Below are 18,535 nucleotides of genomic sequence, written 5' to 3'. Positions count from 1 at the left end.
TTTTGTTTTGTTTTGTTTTGTTTTTCAAGACAGGGTTTCTCTGTGTAGCTTTGGAGCCTGTTCTGGAACTCACTTGTAGGCCAGGTTGTACTTGAACTCACAGAGATTAGCCTGCCTCTTTAATCCTAAATGCTGGGATTAAAGGTGTGCACCATCACTGCCTGGTGTAATTGGTTCTCTTAATGATAGCCAATCCTTCTATGGTAAGATAGAATTACAATGAAGATTTAGTTGACATTTCTCTAATGGCTAGGGATATTGAATATTTTACAAATATTTATTGGCCATTCTGTTTTTTCATTTTTTTTTTACGAGACAGGGTTTCTCTGTATTGTTTTGGAGGCTGTCGGACCAGCCTGGCCTCGAACTCACAGAGATCTGCCTGCCTCTGCCTCCTGAGTGCTGGGATTAAAGGCGTGCGCCACCACCGCCCGGCCTGTTTTTTCTTTTTGAGAATTGTCTGTTTAATCCATTTGCCTGCTAATTAATTGGATAATTGGGGTGATGGGATGTTTAAGTTTAGTAGTTCTTTATATATTCTTGATATTAAGCCTCCATGAGCTGTATAGTTTGTGATGTCTCTCATTTTGTAAGCAGTCTCTTCACTCTGATAATTGTTTCCTTTGTTGTGAAGAAAGTTTTCAGTTTGATAAGATATCATTTATCATTTCTTGGGATGGTTTAATGAGCCCCTGGAGTCCTTTCTGGAAAATCCTTGCCTATTCCTAGATCTTGAAGTAGTTTCATTAGGTTTTTCTGTAGAAGTTTCAGTTTTGGGTTTTAAATTGAGATCTTTGATCCATTTTTAACATTTTGTGTGGAGTGAAAGATAGGACCTAGTTTCATTCTTCTATGTGTGAATGTCCAATTTTCCCAAATGCTATAGTGAATTTTTTATACAGCTTGGCCAGCTCAATAATCACTATTGGTCACAGTTTTCCAGATTGGTCTAGTCATTTAGTCAACCAGAACTAAAGAGGTCAAGGGTTAAGATTCCCTTCTTCCACTCCTTTCTTCTCATAAGCCCACACTGTAGAACATACTGAAGCAACAGGAATATGCCTTGCCCTTCACCAACCTCTGTTGGTTACCAGTGATACCCAGGAGAACTGCAGCTTAGTAAGCACTATGCAGTTCTAGTATTTATGAATACTGTTCTTTTCTAGTGTGAGTAAATTTTATTTCCCTTGCTTTCTTGTGCTCAACCTTTAATCTGTAAATAGTGGTTCTAACAGTGAGGTCCTACTAGTAGAAGCAGCTGAAAACTAGTTATAATTGTAAATTATTGGGTTAGCTGTAATTCATTGGTTGCTTAGCATGTACAAGGTCTTGAGTTCTAATCCTCAGTACTGCCAAAATAAATATAAGAAGGTACTACCCTCAGATTACTGAGAAATCCTAGGAATAAATCTCAAATCCTTCATGGGGTTCTGATACATCCACGCTGAAATTTGAAAGCAGCTGTTCTAAGTTGTCTTATTAGTCTTCTTAGACATTCAGATTCACTTAGCAGTGATTAAAGATTTAACCACCTCAGGTACTAGAGATAGCCATTAACCTTGTATGAAATGGTGATGGAAGTAGTATCATCTTCATTTTATTGGTGAGGAAATTGAAGCCCAGAAATGTAAAATGGTTAAAGGGGTGAAGTGTGAATCACAAATCTACTCAAAGTCCAAAAGAATAAGCTTCCAGTGTTGTAATCTGGAGTAGCTCAAGAAATTGAGGATGGTCAGCATTAATAGATTATCTAAAGGTTTTTTTTACCTAAGTTTTCCAGCGATATGTCTGGCTTTAGAAGAGCAAGTAGTACTTTATAATTCTTCCTCTTAAATAGCTGTTCATTGACAAGGCTGGCTTTAGAGGTCTTTGTTCTGACTGTGTCTCTTAATAGATTAATGACTGTCTTATGAGGTCCTTCTGACATTTAGAAAGAAAATCTACCAAAACTCATCCTGAACTAAATTTATTCTAGGGTAAAGTGTTTAAAACAAATTATATTGCTTGTTAAATTCATATAATGACATACTATTTAGTTTCAGTCCCAGGTGCAGCCATATTTCACTCATCAGGTGGTAAAGTTCTGTTCCCTCCAAGTTCCAGTTTTTCTCTGGAAGAACACTAGTGTTCGTCATCAGAACTTAATGGCCCAAGCTCATCAGGATAGGACATCCAAGAAATGCACACTCACGATTGGAGAATGCCTGATCTCAAACTAGAACACTGATGTTTAAGTCATGATTACTCAGTTTTTTATGTCCTACATAAATTAATTTTTTTTCTTGTTTTTATTAAGTAGCAAAATTCCTACCTATGCATTTGGAGTCTAATAGAGGGTTAGTCTAGTCCAAGAGAACTGTAATGTAATGACCAGCCTTACCTCAGGCTTCTCTGGTAGAGGCTAGGAGAAGAGCTGGTATTTGCATTGTCATCGAGCTAGTGGGGGTGTAGAATTAAAACACCTTTGCTTCACTGTCAAGAACAAGTTTATGAAAGTAACACTTTGGTTAGTATGGGTAATTTGATAAGTCGTCCTTTAAGAGAGAAGCCTGGTAACTTTTTATTTTCTAGTTAAAAATTACTTAGTACCTGCCACCACCTCACCTATAGACATATACCTAACTGTGGCAAGGCATTGGGTAGTTGTGTAGTCAGAAGTTTCTGTGCCCTTGTCAAATCTTGGACTGTGGAGTATTATCTTAAGAGTAGTATGAGAAGAAAAGTATTACAGTGTAGAAAAGGAGCTCAAGGATGGAAATGGAGCTTAATAAAATATGTTTCAAAGCAAATGCTCTCCTCAAAAGCTATATACAAGGTTGAAAATTGAAATTATACTTCAACTTAAATTTTCTCATGTTTCCAATTAGAAAGGCTATATTTGGTACTGAAACCAAATTTCAGTTCTCTTAATCAGATTTGAAACAGGCTTGAAAGAGTTAATGCTTATTGAGCATTATTCATAAACAAATCAAGAGCTGGCATAGCAACAGCTTCTCCCCAGGGAGGAGAGGGTAGAGGACAGGACAGAACACAGTGTTCACAGTCTGTGGTTGGAGCAGCCAGCAGTAGCCCAGCTGTATTGTTTACTCTCCACCCACCTAAAGGCACCGGTGTAGTGAAGAGAGCACATGTGCCTGGGTTTGGGATGCTGAGCACAGAAAGCCCCATTTAGTGACTCATTCAGAGCACTAAGGCATTAGTGCAGTACAGCTAAGTGGTTGATACTGTTTTCTGTTAATATTCTATGCTATTTGCTTTTTGGGATTTGGGCAGGAACGCCTGGAAGCAATGATGCGCCGGTCCCTGGAGCGCACACAGCAGCTAGAGCTGAAAAAGAAGTGCTCATGGGCAGGATCACCGGCTTCAGGGCCTGGAGGACGTGATGGTGAGTCTAATGCTATCTCTGCATTGCAGGGCCCCTATAGGGAGATCACGGACATGACTGGATGTCTGCAGGATTTGGAAGATGCTGTGCACAGCTTTACAGGCACCTTTTCAGATGCTTAAACTGTAATGCTTCCTGTGTGTGTATGCATTTCTCATAAAGGGAGCTGTCATTCTTCTTGCTATCAGATAGCTGAAGCATGCATACTGGGCTTTGGGAAAGAGCAAAAGAAAAGCAAAGAAAACAAATGCAGAGCCGGATAGCTGGACTAAGCATGCAGATCCAAAAATAATCTCATTTCAGGTGAGGTAAATGGCAGGAGGCACAGTCACAACCCTAGATGTGACTTGAAAAGGCACAGCAATTACTCTCTAAGAAGGGCTGGGCATTTTCCTTCTTCATTATGATTTTTTGTTGCTCTTTTGATTTCATTTTAAAGCAACTTATTTACTTCATTATCCAATTCATAATCATCTTTAAATTTTCTAATGCCTAAATGTATGGATTATTACTAGTATCAGGATGACTTTTTCTCTTTTTGCTATCATAGTATGTTTCAGTGATCTCAGTATTCTGTGACGCAGGAGTTGTGTAATAAGTCTTTCTGAGAGCAGATGTTTAAATTACCATCTCTTGACTTTGCCATCTTGTTCTATTAATCATTTGGCAGTGAATACGCCTTTTCTTTTTTGAGAGGGCAATAACTAATTTATTACTTTTCAAATTTCTTTATTAAAAACTAAAGTGCAACAAAAATTGGAACTTTTTCTTTTACCTCTCTTTGCTCTGATTTTTTCTGTGTAGGTGAATCAGAAAATACCCCACCCCTTCCTCTAACTTTAGCAGCCAGCACCCTCCCTTCGGACACAGGGACCACTACAGCTGCTGCCGAGTCCACCAACGGTATACCCGAGCATCACCATACCATAGTGTTTTGTGATAACTGTTCTGATCACCCTCCTCCATCGCTGTGTCTGTCTCCAGTACTTTCACAATTGATTTATTAGTCTGACCTGTCATGAATTTTTCTCTAGAGCTGTGAACGACATGCTCACATGTTTTTGTTCTTAGAGCTGCATGCCTTATATCTTAGTGTCCTGGAGACATTTCATCCTCAGTTCACTAACTTCTGCCTTAAATAAAATCTCATCAGTATTGGACTTTAGTGCATTTAGACATTTAACAGTCTCATTGGTCATCTTGTTTTAGGTGTCAAGTAGCAAGGCACTTTCATTACTTTGGTGAAAAACCAGAAAACACACAAAATTCTAAGTAGAATACTTGAGCTTGGTTAATGTGATGGATTTCTGGAGAAGTGTTTGAGAGGTAGTGGTAGGGAATTTATAAGTACTAACATGAAGAATCCACATAATTAGACAATTTGGCTTTGTGCCTAACTCTGTCGCTGTCTAAAAAGCTCCCTGTTTTAGATACAAACATGAAAAAATTTTATGGTCTAGATTAAGAGCAAAACGTAGTTTGCATTTAGAAATATACATTTGGATGATAAACTGAAAATGAGAAATAGAAGGGGTGTGATATTTATCAGCAATATAGAGAGGCATAGTATTTATAGGAATAAATGTCTTTGTTTTTTGGCTTTTCTCTGACACAGAATAACCTTATTAGTAGTGTTAAGTATCACAGATTTTGCTTTATGCGTTGAGATTTGTTCTCCACCCCCCAAAGGAGAGAATAAAGTATTACTACCTAAGGCTAGTAACAAGGTGAGGTGAGTGATTCAGACATAAAAATATGGGAATGACAAAAAATATCAAGATGAGATAATATTTTAATGCTGTATTTTAAAAAGTTAAACAAGAGAACAATCCATGTTAAACAAAATAACGAATTGCCTCCCACTTCCCCTCTCTTCCTCTCCCCTACTTTCCTGGGGAACCCCTGGTGTAACCTATACTAAGCAAGCACACCAACACTGAGCATCATCTCTGACCAAATTATTGAATTTCTAGACATTGTGCTAAACCATATCAAAGCCTGAGGCAAAGAGAGAAAAGTGTACACTTATATACATGGTTTTATAATTTCTAGTGGTTGCTTATTTTTCCAGAAATGTAAAGTAATTAAAATCAAACAGTGAGTGTTAAAATGTAAAATATTATTTCAAGTATTTTATGTATCCTCAATTATAATATTTCATATTTTGATTTTAGCTTAATTAAAATTATTTAAAATTGCCACTTGGTCAGCATAAATTGCCATGTACAAGGCATTGTCTCATTTGAAAACATAAGTTACATTTTGGAAATATTAGGAGTTAGCTTTCTCATCAGTAACGCATACATAATTTTACTTTTGCCTTGTGTTCTGGCATAGCTTCACAGGCACTGTCTTTTCTTTTCTGTTGATTGTAATGATTTAACAATGACTGGAACATGAGAACAAATCTAGGGTCAGATGTTTAAATCCTTACTATATTGTTAAAGCATTTGCAGAAGAGCCATTTTGATGATATATCTTAAAAATAGGAAAATCAGTAACTGCTGAAGTTAGTGCTACTTTAAACACAACTCCTTGCATTACAAATTACATTATTTTTCCAACCTGAGCCTCAAATAACCTCCAGGAAAAGTTCTGTTTAAGCTCATGTAGTTTTAGTCAAGGTGTTAGATATTTCTAGGAACAGTTATCCCTGGATCTGGCTAGGTTAGTTTTGTTTTGTTTGATGCAGATATATTTAAAAGTCAGGACACCAGAAAGCACTAGGTGGAATTAATATCATTTTAGCTGAGTATCTGAGTGAGTTTGAACATTTAAAGAGAAAAGCACAGTGAAGAAATTGCAAACTAGTGGCTGTTGTAGCCTGGACGTTTCCACATTAAGATAATGGAAGCAGAGTGCTGTGCTCCAGTGGATGAGGACAGGAAGGACACTTTGAGATTTGTATTCACAGGCTACAGCGATATGGAAACCAATGTCTTTAATACATTTCTCTGCAGCATGTGACAAACTGTCAACATCAACCATGAATTTGCCAAAGCAGACGGAGCCTCCTATGAGTAAACGCCTGTCTTCATCCACCGTGGCAATATCTTATTCCCCAGACCGAGGCAAGTGAATGGGTAGACCTTGTCTCTCCAGTTTGCTTCTTTCTGGTGTGAATGTCTCAACAGTGCCCTTTTTGAAAGCCTCCTCTCAAGCCTTCTGCAAATAATACCACTGTCCTAACCTCTAGGGTCTTGCTAACAAGACTTTGGAAAATTGTATTGTTCCATAAAGAAAGGTCATTATTGATTGATAGGAATTGATAGTCTGCCAATATGCAAAAATCTATTCCACAGGGCATGGAGGAAGGTTGTTTTGTTTTGTTTTTAAAGCACTTTCTGGGTCAGTGATGTAATATAATTGATTAGCCAGAAAGAGCAGAATTGATTAGAGTTATCAGGGGGACTTGATATTATGGGAAAAAATAGGACTCTGAAGTCATTCATGGTTTGTAGGCCTAGCTATTTTATAAATGAAAACAGAAGTGCAGAAATAATATGAGAACTTTTTATTTATTTTACATACCAGCCAGTTTCCCCTCCCTTCTCTCTTCCTGCTCACTCCCCCCACCTCCTGTCTACCCTGCCTATCATTCCTCCTTTGTTCAGAAAGGGGCAGGCCTCCCCTGGTTGTCAACAAAGCTTGGCATATCAAGTTGAGGCAGGGCCAAACTCCTCTCCTTGCATCAAGACTGGTGAGGCATTCCAGCATGGGGAATATGTTCCCAAAAGCTAGCTCATACACCAGGGACAGGTCCTGATCCCACTGCTAGTGTCTCTACAATCAGACAAAGCTACACAACTGTCACCCACATGCAGAAGGCCTAGGTCAGTCCCATGCAGGCTCCCTAACTGTTGGTACATGGTCCATGTGCTCCCAAGAGCTCAGGTAAACTGTGTCTGTGGGTTCCCCTGTCACGACCTTGCCTGACCTCATACAATCCCTCCTCCCTTTCTTTAACTGGACTCCCAGAGCTCGGCCCAGTACTTAGCTATGTATATCTGCATTCGCTTCCATCAGATACTGAATGAAGGCTCTCTGATGACAATTATGGTAGTTACCAATCTGATTACAGGGGAAAGCCAGTTCAGGCACCCCCTCTACTATTGCTAGGAGTCTTAGGTGGGGTCATCCTTGTGAATTCCTGGGAATTTTCCTGGTACCAGTTTTCTCCCTAACCCCAAAATGGCCTTCTCTATCAAGATATCTCTTTCATTGTTCTCTCCCTCAGTTCTGCCCCCAACTCAACCAAGCTGATCCCTCATGTTCCCATCCACCCATCCCCTGCCTTCCACCACCTCCCTGCTCCCAGTTTACCCAGGATATCTCATCTATTTCTCCTTCTCAAGGAAATCCATGCAGAGGACCCCTTTTTAAAAAGGGAAAAGCATGAATGACCTTTTTAGGTAGCATTTTGATTTGGGAGACAGAATATATAGAGAGACAAATAACCATTTTTAGAACCTGAGTAGATGTAACAGCATCTGCGTTCTAATGGAGGCTCAGAAGAGTCATTGGAAGCCTGAATTTTTGCCTTTTATTGTGCATAGGTTAAGAGAAAGCTTTTCTTATGTAACATGCATATCCTAAAGCACTGAAGAAAGAAAGTCAGGTACTGGAAAACTAACAAGGTTGTCAGATGATCCAGAGGAGTTTTATGACTTGGAAGAGGATGGTGGACCTTCCTCATTGTCATTCACAGGCATTGACTTTATTTCTCCATTCCAGAGGCATGATGTGTGTAGCAGAGTCCCCATAAGTGTCATGATGCTTCTGACTTTTGATGCCTATTCATGGTAACCACTAGAAACATGGAAGGAAGGAAGGAAGGAAGGAAGGAAGGAAGGAAGGAAGGAAGGAAGGAAGGAAGGGTTTGAAGAGAATACCTAACATTTTTACATCTATGGCTATTCCTCTAGTGAACATATTCCATATTTTCTCAAATTCACTAATTCACATTGATGAACATGCAAACATAAACATGCTGTATCATGGTTCACAAATAAATCATCCGCTTGTGTATCCTAAATTGAAAATTTTCAATCTTCATACCATTTACTAAATAGATATCCATACAGTATCCATTGTCATATATCATATCCCCAAATCAAAACATTTTAGTTGATAGATTTTATTTTTCCTTTTCCTTTTTTGAGTTTTTTGTTGTTTTGGGGTACATTTTCAGGCATGATCTCATTCTATACTCCAGACTGGCCTTGAATTCTTGATATTACTACCTCCCAAATGGCTAGATATAAATCATCACATCCAGTGGTCATTGAATTTTGAATCATGAATATTACCTACTGTCTTCCATTAAAGCTGATAATTGTTTAGCTATTATTTTTGTGCTGTTTGTATTATTTTACCCTTAAAAATTTTAAAGATAGGAAAGTATTTATTTTTGGTCTGTTACAGGATGACACTTTTCATTTTAAAAATTAGTGTTTTAAAACATTTATTTATATATTTTAATTTTTTATTGAAAATAGATTCTTCTCTCATACAACACATCCTGACCACAGTTTCTGATCCTTCCACTCCTCTAAGCTCCCTCTGACCTCCCCTCTCTCTGAGATCCACTCCCCCTCTGTTTCTTCTTCAGAAAAGAGCAGGTCTCCAAGAAAGTCTAAAATGAGATTTTTGTTGTCTTTCTTTTATGTAGATGTAACCTTTCCTTTTCTAGTATTAGATATACTTAATGAGTAAGTGAGTCCATATAACTTTTGGAAGGGTGTTAACTCTCTTAACTAATAGAGGTCACCGTGCTTGTTTTTTTGTCTTGCTTTATTTTGTTTTTGAAATAGATCTTTACTGTGTGTCTCAGGCTAGCATGAAACTTAGGATTCTCATGCTTCAGTCCCCAAATGCTGTGATTATAGGTGTGTACCATTACATATAGCTCACGTCACTGTACTAGTGTGTTAAATTAATTCTGATGCCACAAGAGAAAGAATGAACTCTCCTAAACTCTCAAGTGATGTCTTACTTGTTTAATTTTACTAGGAAAAACTCAAAAGGCATCTTTTGTTAGAATTATTTTTGTTTCCACATTTGTTCTGCCATCATGTTAAATGCCACCATGAACTATCTTGTTTAAACATTTTCTTTTACTTCAATTTTGCTTTTTAAAATTTTAATTTAATTCTGCCCCTCAGCTCATTGCATGCACCTTAGTTACATGGAAACCTTCTTGTTTCAATGCCACCCACACAGGCTTCTTTAGCCAGAAGCAGAAGTACATGCATGCTGTCTGAGCAGGCCAGTGATTCAGGTAAAAGAGGCCAAGGTGTAAAGTCAAAATGCCTGAAACCGTTTTGATCAGCCTTGGATTCATCCTTGAATTTTTGCATTTTGCTTCTCATTTGCTGGCTTTGTGAAATGCATTCAATGGTTAATAGCATTTTCTGCTTGACAATGTTTTGCTATTGCTGTTTGTTTTAAAGCTGAATAATTCATAGGTGAGTAAATTATGACTGGTGACATGTGAACCAGGTATAAACTCAATCTGATGGGCTATAGAAGTTAGTAGACTTTTCTTAGGAGATCATTTAGAAAAGTAGCATATAGATCTTATGGCTGGCTCTACCACTCATTATTGCTCATATATAAAAATGGGAGTTTTTGTTTTTTATTTATTGTAATAAAAGCTAAGTATGGTGGTGAATGCTTGTAATGCCAGCTACTTAGGAGACCAAAGTAGGAAGATCATAAGTTTAAGGCCAGTCTGGGTAACATAGCAAGGCCATGTTTCAAAAATTTAATTTTAAATTATCATGAGGATTAAATGAGATCATAGTATAAATAAGATAATGTACTGATTGGCACAGAGTTAAGAGCCTAAAAAATGTCTAGAGCCTTGCTACTTAAAACATGATCCATAGATCAGCAATGGGAACTTTGTAGAAAGGCCAGCTCTGAGAGCCTCCCTAACTTGCACATTAAAGTCTGACAAACACTGGCTTTCCTTTACAAAATACGATTAAATCATGATGTCAAGATTTAGGGCAAGCATTTTCTTCATTTGCAGATGAGCAGGACAATGTCCACATAAGGTTGATCCTGGTCTTCATTCCCAAGATGGTGTATTTGGTGAAAATTACATCAACGTATACAGGGTCTATTCTTATTGCTTGTCTCTTTGAAATGGGGACAAAAATTTCATGTAGTCCAAGCTGATCTCAAACATGTTATATAACTGAAACTTGCCTTGAACTCCTGATACCTTCTGCCTCCATCTCCCAAGTGTTGAGATTGCCTGTATATGTCACTATGTCTGGCTATAAAACCTCTTAATTAGTTAGGATATGTTTTATAAGGACTAGGGAAGGGAAGAAAGGTTAGTGACTGCTTAATGGGTAAAAGGTCATTTGGGAGCCTTAAAATTATTTGGAGTTATAGTTATGATTGTGAATATACTAAAAAACACTGAACTAGACATTTAAAGGGGGAATTATATGGTATGTCAATTCTACCTCAACAACATCCCCCAAGTTCTTAGCAAGTATGAAGTACCCTCATTTTGAGAAGGAGAAATGTTTCAGGGGTCCCTAAGACTAAGTCCAGGTTTAATGATTTGCTCAGAAGATTCAGCATACATATATAGTCACCTCTTTTACTTATTATGTTGAAAGGATATACATAAAAATCCACAAAGGGGAAAACAACTAGGGACAAAGTCTAGGAAGGACAAGGCACAAACTTCCAGAGTCTCTCAGGATGTGTTTCCTGGAGTTAAAACAATGATTAACTGCCAACCAGGGAAGCTTGGGTTTTTTAAAGTTTATTTATTTATTATACAGTGTTCTGCCTGTGTGTATGCCTGCAGGCCAGAAGAGGGCAACAGAGCTTATTATAGATGGTTGTGAGCCAACATGTGGGTGCTGGGAACTGAACTCAGGACCTCTGGAAGTGCAACCAGTACTCTTAACCTCTGAGACACCTCTCCATCCCCTATGGAAGCTTGTTGATGCTGATTTTTATAGGGTTCTGGCCATGTGAATGCCTTGCCCAGTATGTATAAAAATTTTATACTCTTGAGGTGAAAGTAGATATTTGGATTGTTTTTTTTACATACAGTTAAGGCATAATAAATCATCCACTAACCAGCTAATGGTGGGAACCTTGACCAAGTGTTAAATTCCCAGGTATTATTGTTCAGATACCCACTTTAGGAGTTGGTCTTTCCAAGAACAGCAGTCTAATCTGAACACTGTCTTCTGAATTGTCTATACCCTCTACTCATTCCAATGGTGTCTCTAACCAGTAGGATCCATACGGCAGATGAGGCAGGCTTGTTGCATTGATCTTACTTGTAACCTTTTTAGGTAACCTGGGCTTAGAAATATAATCAAATCCTATTAACCTTAGAGCTATGTCTTAGCCAGATTGCTTCCTTGTTCCTTCTGAATCTTTTTCATTTGGCCCCAGCACAGCTCTGGCCAGTAAGTTGAAGCTTAGCTGACCACCTTCGAGGTCTGAGGCAATGTTATGACATTAAGGGCACATACTAGAAGTGACATTCTTGAGGGCTCATGAGTTCCTATGGAAAACAAGAAGCTAAGAACTCCAGGGCACTTGAAGCAAAAGATTCATTATCAAGAGACACCCGCAATGTGACCTCCCACTTTTGTACCTCTCACCTTGCCCTAGAGTACTTAGTACAGTAGGAGTAATTAATTTCATTCTGTGATTCCAGAGGGACTGCCTGAGGCTACCAGTCCCAAAGCCCCCTTCTGCTAGTGGTACTGGCTCATCATTAATGTGCTCTATTGGAATTATATCAAAATTGTCCCACCAAAACTTCCTCAGTCATGCTGTTATGTGCAGTCCAGACCCAGAAATCCATGCTCATAGCAGCTTACATGGGCATTATGGGAAGTTTCTTCTGGAACAAAGAACTTCCACGAGCAATTCTGGAAAACAGATTGTAGATATCTTTGTGATCGTGTTCTCCATGCCCCTCAAGCTGGGTTTTGTTTGTAGTCTATCCTGCAGTCAAAACTTGATTTTTCAATTATTTCCTATACTTGCACAAACCTCTTTAAAAAAAAGATAGAACATTTTTATGAGTGGGAGAGGAAGAGGAGAAGAAAATAAAGAAATATTTAATTCAGCTTAATCAGAATGACACCATGTTTAGGGATTATTCAAAGTAAAACACTAAATTTTCAAAAGAACTTAAAAGTAGCTTTATGTGACTTCCTATTTTTTTAGCTTAGTCATTTATCCAGTGATCAGTGTAAAAACAATCATTCTTTTTTCTTGGGACAGCTACCTAGAAGAAAGTTTATCATAGGTGTGTGTACTAGGAAAAGTAAGTCCATTAAGCCCTAAGTCCATTGTTATAAACCCCAGTTACTTTTTAAAAAACTGAAGAGAAAACAACAATGATGCATTTTGACAACCATTCCCAGACTGTAGCTTTTACAAGAATGTACTCAGGCTCTGCATCAGAATTATAGCTCTGAAGAACAACTTGGATTTTTTTGGTTGGTGCCATCAGGGACCTGTCCCATGGACATTTATATATAACTGAGGTGATCCAGCAATATTCAGAATGTTTCATTTCACAGTTTAGAGACAAAAGGAGGGATGTGTTTACAGTAGTCTCTAAGTATCTCTCTTCTGGAAGTTGATTCTTTTCAATCTCTGTTCTTAGACGAAAATCATAGTAAAAAAACATTAGTTTGAAACTTGTTCTGGTTTCAGTACTCGGTTCCAAACCACCTACTGATGACAAAACCAAGAAAAGGTTGTCTTTTTCCCATTTCCATTGAAGGGGAAAACTAAAACCACTCTCTGACTGTGATTCTTAATCTCAGTTTAGATAGCTTGGCCAAAAGTAGCGAAGGAATCCCCTGAGGTAGCACTCTTGGAGTTTTAGTAGTTATCGTCAAATTCTGTAGGTAATTTTCACCTCTCACAACATCTTGCTGTTTCATAGCCAACAACTCCATAGATATGTAAGTACTACAGGTTCACTCCTCCCCCCTTCCCAAACATTATTTTTACTTTATTTTTGTGAATTGGAGTCATTGTAGAAATTCTACCTCTGTTGAAACTGTTTCTAACCCCCTCTCAACACAAAGGTTTTGTAATTCATTAGTAGAACTCAGAGAATTCATAGCTCATGGATATGATTTATTATAGTAGCAAGATATACAGCCAAGTTAATAAAGGGAAGAATGTATGAGAAGTACAGAGGAAAACAGGTATACGTTTCCAAGGATCTCCTACAACAGTCATACAGGATATGCTTCATATAACAGTGCATATAAATTGTTGCCTACTGAGGAAGCACTCTAAAGATTCAGTGCCTTGGACTTTTACTAGGAACTAGTCATGTAGGCACCCTTTACTAAGCAAATACCCAAACCTCACATACATAGAATGTATTATTTGTACAAACAGATTTTTAGCACTCACCAGTGAATGACACAAACCATCCTAAAATCTAAGCTCCTAGATGCTAGCCAAAGAGCAATCTGGTAAGCAAAACCGCAAAGACAGTAGTCAGTTCTTCTGTGTTCTTCCTGTGTAAGGAAACTGAGTCTTAGAGACAGTAAGTACCCTGCCCAAGTTAATCCAGCTATTAGATGGCAGGGAAGTCTGCTTAACTCCAAAGTGCACTTTAACCCCTTCAAATGAACTTGACTCTTGAATCTTGGGAGTCTTATTTAAGATGAAATATATTCTGTATACAGTAGAAAAAGCATATTTCAAAAATGTGGATTACACATTACATTTTTTATAGAAACATGTTCTTTCCATCCTCTGATTCTCCTGTCCTTTCCATCTGTGTTTCCTGTATTTCCTGGCTATTATGCTGTAACTCTCTAGTATTCCTTGCCTGTCCTTGTGTAGCTCTCGGCAGCCCTCTCAAATCTTCATACAAGTCCTCTCCAACCCGGACCACAGAGAGAAAGAAGGGTACACCTACATCTGGCATGGGAGATGCTGGGAAGGGAGTTGTGGCAGGAGCAGAGTCTTTTCAGGTAGGTTTAAATGCTCTCTCTCACTCTTTCTGTACTCTAATTTGTCTGACAGTGTGATTGTTTCTACCATTGACCTGGGGTCTCAGTTTCTGTCAGTCTCCAGGGACTATTCAAATGATATATTTGGTTTAAGTTTTTATCAAACTTTGGAAAATTATCAAACATTTGCATTCCCCTGAATCTTAATGTCTTGTATCAGATTACTAATAATACTGTTTTGATAATACAGCCTTTCTTTCAGAGGACACGAGTCAGAAGGAGTGTTTCAGGGATCTTCTCTGCTTCCTCAAGGCTCTGGTTCTAGGAGTCTTGCCTCTGGATATAACTAAAATTGAAGTTCTAGGTCAACATTCACTCACAACAGCCTTTGAATGTATTTTTTTATGTCATATGGACACTGTCGGTAAAATGGCTGTTAAGCAGATACCCTCAATTCTATGTATTTATTTAGAAATTATATATGCTATACTCATTTGTGTTACCGTTTGCTACATAGCAAACTACCCTAAACTTGGCAGCTTGAATAAAAATAAATATGTCTTCACTCATAGGTTCCTTAGGTCTGAAACTGAGGGTAGCTGAATTGAGAACTTGGTGGTTTTAGTACAGGGTCTTTCATGAGGATTTAGTCAGAATTCTGACTGGGCCTCTTGTAAGACATTCATTACAGGGATGCTGAAGGACAGGCCACCTCAGTTCCTCACTATAAACCTCTCCACAAACCTACTTGTGAGTCCAATATGGCTGACTTCTCACAGAACAAACAATCCAAGAGACAGATTGTAAAATGGAAGCTGCAATGCCTTTAATCCCCAACTCGTGAGTTAAGCCTTATACAGGTCATTAAAAGCAAGTCACTAAGATTCAATAGAAAGAGAATTGAGTTCCACCCATTGAAGGAAGGAGGGCTATTAATTGCATTGATTATGTATCAGTTGTTGATACATATTAATTTATGTTAAAACTACTATATTACTATTGAACATTTTTAGATTTTTTTATTATTTGTAGTCTTGGATAGCAAGTCCAGGAATTTATGTGTTACGACGTAGTCCACCATTTATCTTACATCCTTAGCTCTGTTGAATAATTTGTAATAGCATATATTCTTTTCAAATTCATGGTTGCCCTGAGATAATTAAAAATAGGAGCTAGTGTTTATGACTCTTAGATTTGCTGTAAAATGGATTATTTGTGGAATAAGGTTGCCATTTGTGGGACTAAATGAGGACTTGTTACAGACAAGTGTAGTAAGGAAAGAGGGTAAAGCTCTTTCTACAGGCCAGTCCGTAATGCCCATTCCCTTCTGCTTAAAGAGGTCAGGGGAAAAATAGAGAGAAGTTTGTGTTTTGCACTCTACATTATACCATGTATGCCTAAGAGATTACAACTAGGCATTATGGATATTAAAATCACTTTCTTCTGGTAAAGGTTTTGTAATAAGTGTGTATTTTATATTTATTTGAATTTAATGTTTTCAATTATTTTATTTTTTGAGATTATAATAGCATAATTTCCACCTTCCCTTTCCTCCCTCCAAGCCATCCCTTATACTTCCCCTTGCTCTCTTTCAAATTCATGGCCTCTTTTTTCATTAGTTGTTACACACATATATGTATATTTATGTGTGAGCATGTATGAATGTATATATACATGTATATTCATATTCCTAAATATATAACCAAACAAGAAATGTCCTCTTTTGAATTGTTAATCAGGGTTGTCCAAGAGACTCCCAAAACATTATAGACCATTGCTGTTGCCCCTGGTTCTCCCCCATAGGTGGATGGTAAGTCCCTATTGCTGAAAATACCATGCTCTTCAGACTTATGGCTCAGAGACCTCTGATCTAAGAGTTTTTGTACCCTTTCCAATTTCTAAATGTTTAGGGCCATAATATGGTTATGCTGTTACCTCTTGGTAAGATAACAAAGTATTGGGCAGAGGATCTCCATATTGAAACAAAAACATTTTGTCCCAACTTGATGACCTAAATGCAATGATCTCCTGGTATCACAAATTTCTACCAAGATTCATGTCACATAAAGCATTAGACCTTTACGTTGATCCCTCTGAAAGAAAACTATATCACTTCCATCTGATGTGGTTTTTAAACTTATAGAAGTAGTACTGTCATAGGCTGTGACTATCATATTCTTTGTCCCCTACAGATTGAGAAAGTAAAGAAGGGACGAGTGACAACTTCTGTCTCCACTGGGGGTCTTGGGTCCCCACTGAGAAGATATGAGCCTCTTGAAGCCATTCCTAAGAGGTCATCTTCTCCTGTGAAATCCAAGTAAGCATATATTCCCTTGCCAAAACTCTGATTGTTGACAGTTGATTTAGTTTGATTTGGTTTCATCCAGCATTGTGGCTTCTGCTCTGCCTAAAGCATGACAAACAAGAAGGGGTGATCAGGACAAATGCCTGTCTTTGAGGTATGTGTCTACACACTTATGTATCTTCTGGCTAAATGATGGACCATTTATAAGTTTGTTGCTTGGTAACATATATAGGACTCATATTTGCCAAGATTATATCAGCGTTTTCTCTTTAGGTCCTTTAGTTCCATTTTTGTCATCTTTATTTCCCCTGGCATTATCCTTTTTCTTTTGATTGTACCATGTCTAGTTCTGGATTGAAGTGACTGCATTGTATATAGGCACCTGTTTACCATCTCCTTTCCTCCTAATCTTACTGCCTCACTGTTTGTCTCTTTAACAGATAACTGGTGGTTAACAATTCTGTTGTGGAGACAGAGTCTCTTATAACCAAGCATGTCTTTGAACCTCTGCTTCTACAATGTTGGGATAATAGGTATAGGTTACCACACACAGCCCAACATTTTGAAACAAAATATGTAAGTTTTATTAGGGATGGATAAACTCAACAAGGACAATATAAATGAAAATCAAATTTATGATCACTGTCCTAAGTTACTAAAAGATTTTATATAAGATTTCTATGCAGGGTTATATAAATAGTAATTAACAAAAGTGATTCAGCAAAGGGTCAGTGAGATGGTTTAGTTGCTAAAGGTGCTTGCCAGAAAAGCCTGGCCACCTGAGTTTGATTCTTGCAACACACCTAAAAGTGGAAGAAGAAAACCAACACAACAGACTTGTCCTCTGACCACTACACATGTACCATTGCACACATCCCCCCATCATGCACAGACACAGTAATAATAAATAAAAAGAGTAATTTAGTAACAATCCAGAAATATAGTGGAAAGATAAAAGTAGTATTAAGAGACGAGGAACAATGTGGTTTTAATTTGGAAAAAATAGGGACTTTTTTTGTCCTTGGGAGATTTTTTTGTTGTTGGTTGAGACAAAATATTTTTAAGCCCAGAAGGACCTTGATTCATAATTCTCCTGCCTCAGAATCTTCAGTGGCTGAGATTACAGGTATCTGCTTAGTTTACCCAGATGTTTTTCTATCCAGGGTTACATAAGATCATATTCATGAAAGTATATAATGTGTTTGAAGATATGCCCTTCAATGTAACATCTGAGTGGACACCTGTATGAAGTGAGGGGGCAGGCCTTAGTTAGAGCCTTGTTAAACTGAAGCTCATTTACATTGTATCATCATTTAATGTTCAGTTAGTGTTCTTCTGCAAAACTGCTTTGAGGATGGGAATTGTCTTTATTTCTTGTACAGCAGGTGCTCATTATGGGTCTGTCTTAGTTCATTAAGACTGCTTGGAACAATGGATGCTTCACATTTCAATTACTTAGGCTTGGGAAAGCTTGCATAAACTTCATTGGTTAAGCATCCCTGATTTGACCACTTGAAGTCTGTAACTTTCTGAGTAGTAGTTACTAGTATGATGCTCAAAAAGATTTGAAACATGGAACATTTTAGATTTCAGAATTCCTATTAAGAATGATTAACCTACAAATAGGCAAAGAAAATGAAACAGAAAAAAAGATAGAAGAGAATGTTTAACTTTTGTGAAGGAGTTGAGAGTCTAAACTGAGAGTCTAAATAGAGGAGGAGTGGATGAGGGGGAATAGATGGGAGGGGGGAGTGAATGGGAAGAGAGTAAGGAGGGGAAACTGTGGTTGGTATGTAAAATAAATGAGAAAATTAGTAACAAGGTATTTCTTAATTTTACCTTTTTTTTTAGTTTTTCAAGACA

At 37.8% G+C, this 18,535-nt stretch overlaps 1 protein-coding gene across 5 annotated transcripts in view; it reads left to right on the top strand.

The window, feature by feature from the left end:
* Positions 1-18,535, top strand: part of Map7d2 (MAP7 domain containing 2) — a 115,682-nt gene that overhangs the window by 75,114 nt on the left and 22,033 nt on the right. For 2 of the 5 annotated variants that reach the window (XM_040744141.1, XM_040744144.1), the window contains exons 4-8: positions 3,274-3,385; positions 4,190-4,288; positions 6,346-6,456; positions 14,258-14,388; positions 16,560-16,684. In XM_040744141.1, the coding sequence (XP_040600075.1) occupies positions 3,274-3,385; positions 4,190-4,288; positions 6,346-6,456; positions 14,258-14,388; positions 16,560-16,684 (578 nt within the window). The remainder of the gene's footprint in view (positions 1-3,273; positions 3,386-4,189; positions 4,289-6,345; positions 6,457-14,257; positions 14,389-16,559; positions 16,685-18,535) is intronic. The other 3 variants (XM_040744142.1, XM_040744143.1, XM_040744145.1) reach the window with 3 other exon arrangements.

Source organism: Mesocricetus auratus, unplaced genomic scaffold (genome assembly GCF_017639785.1).
Source record: "Mesocricetus auratus isolate SY011 unplaced genomic scaffold, BCM_Maur_2.0 Super-Scaffold_100003, whole genome shotgun sequence".
In the NCBI taxonomy this organism is placed as follows: domain Eukaryota; kingdom Metazoa; phylum Chordata; class Mammalia; order Rodentia; family Cricetidae; genus Mesocricetus; species Mesocricetus auratus.
The sequence above is the reverse complement of the archived record's forward strand: the minus strand, read 5'-3'. Positions and strand labels throughout refer to the sequence as shown.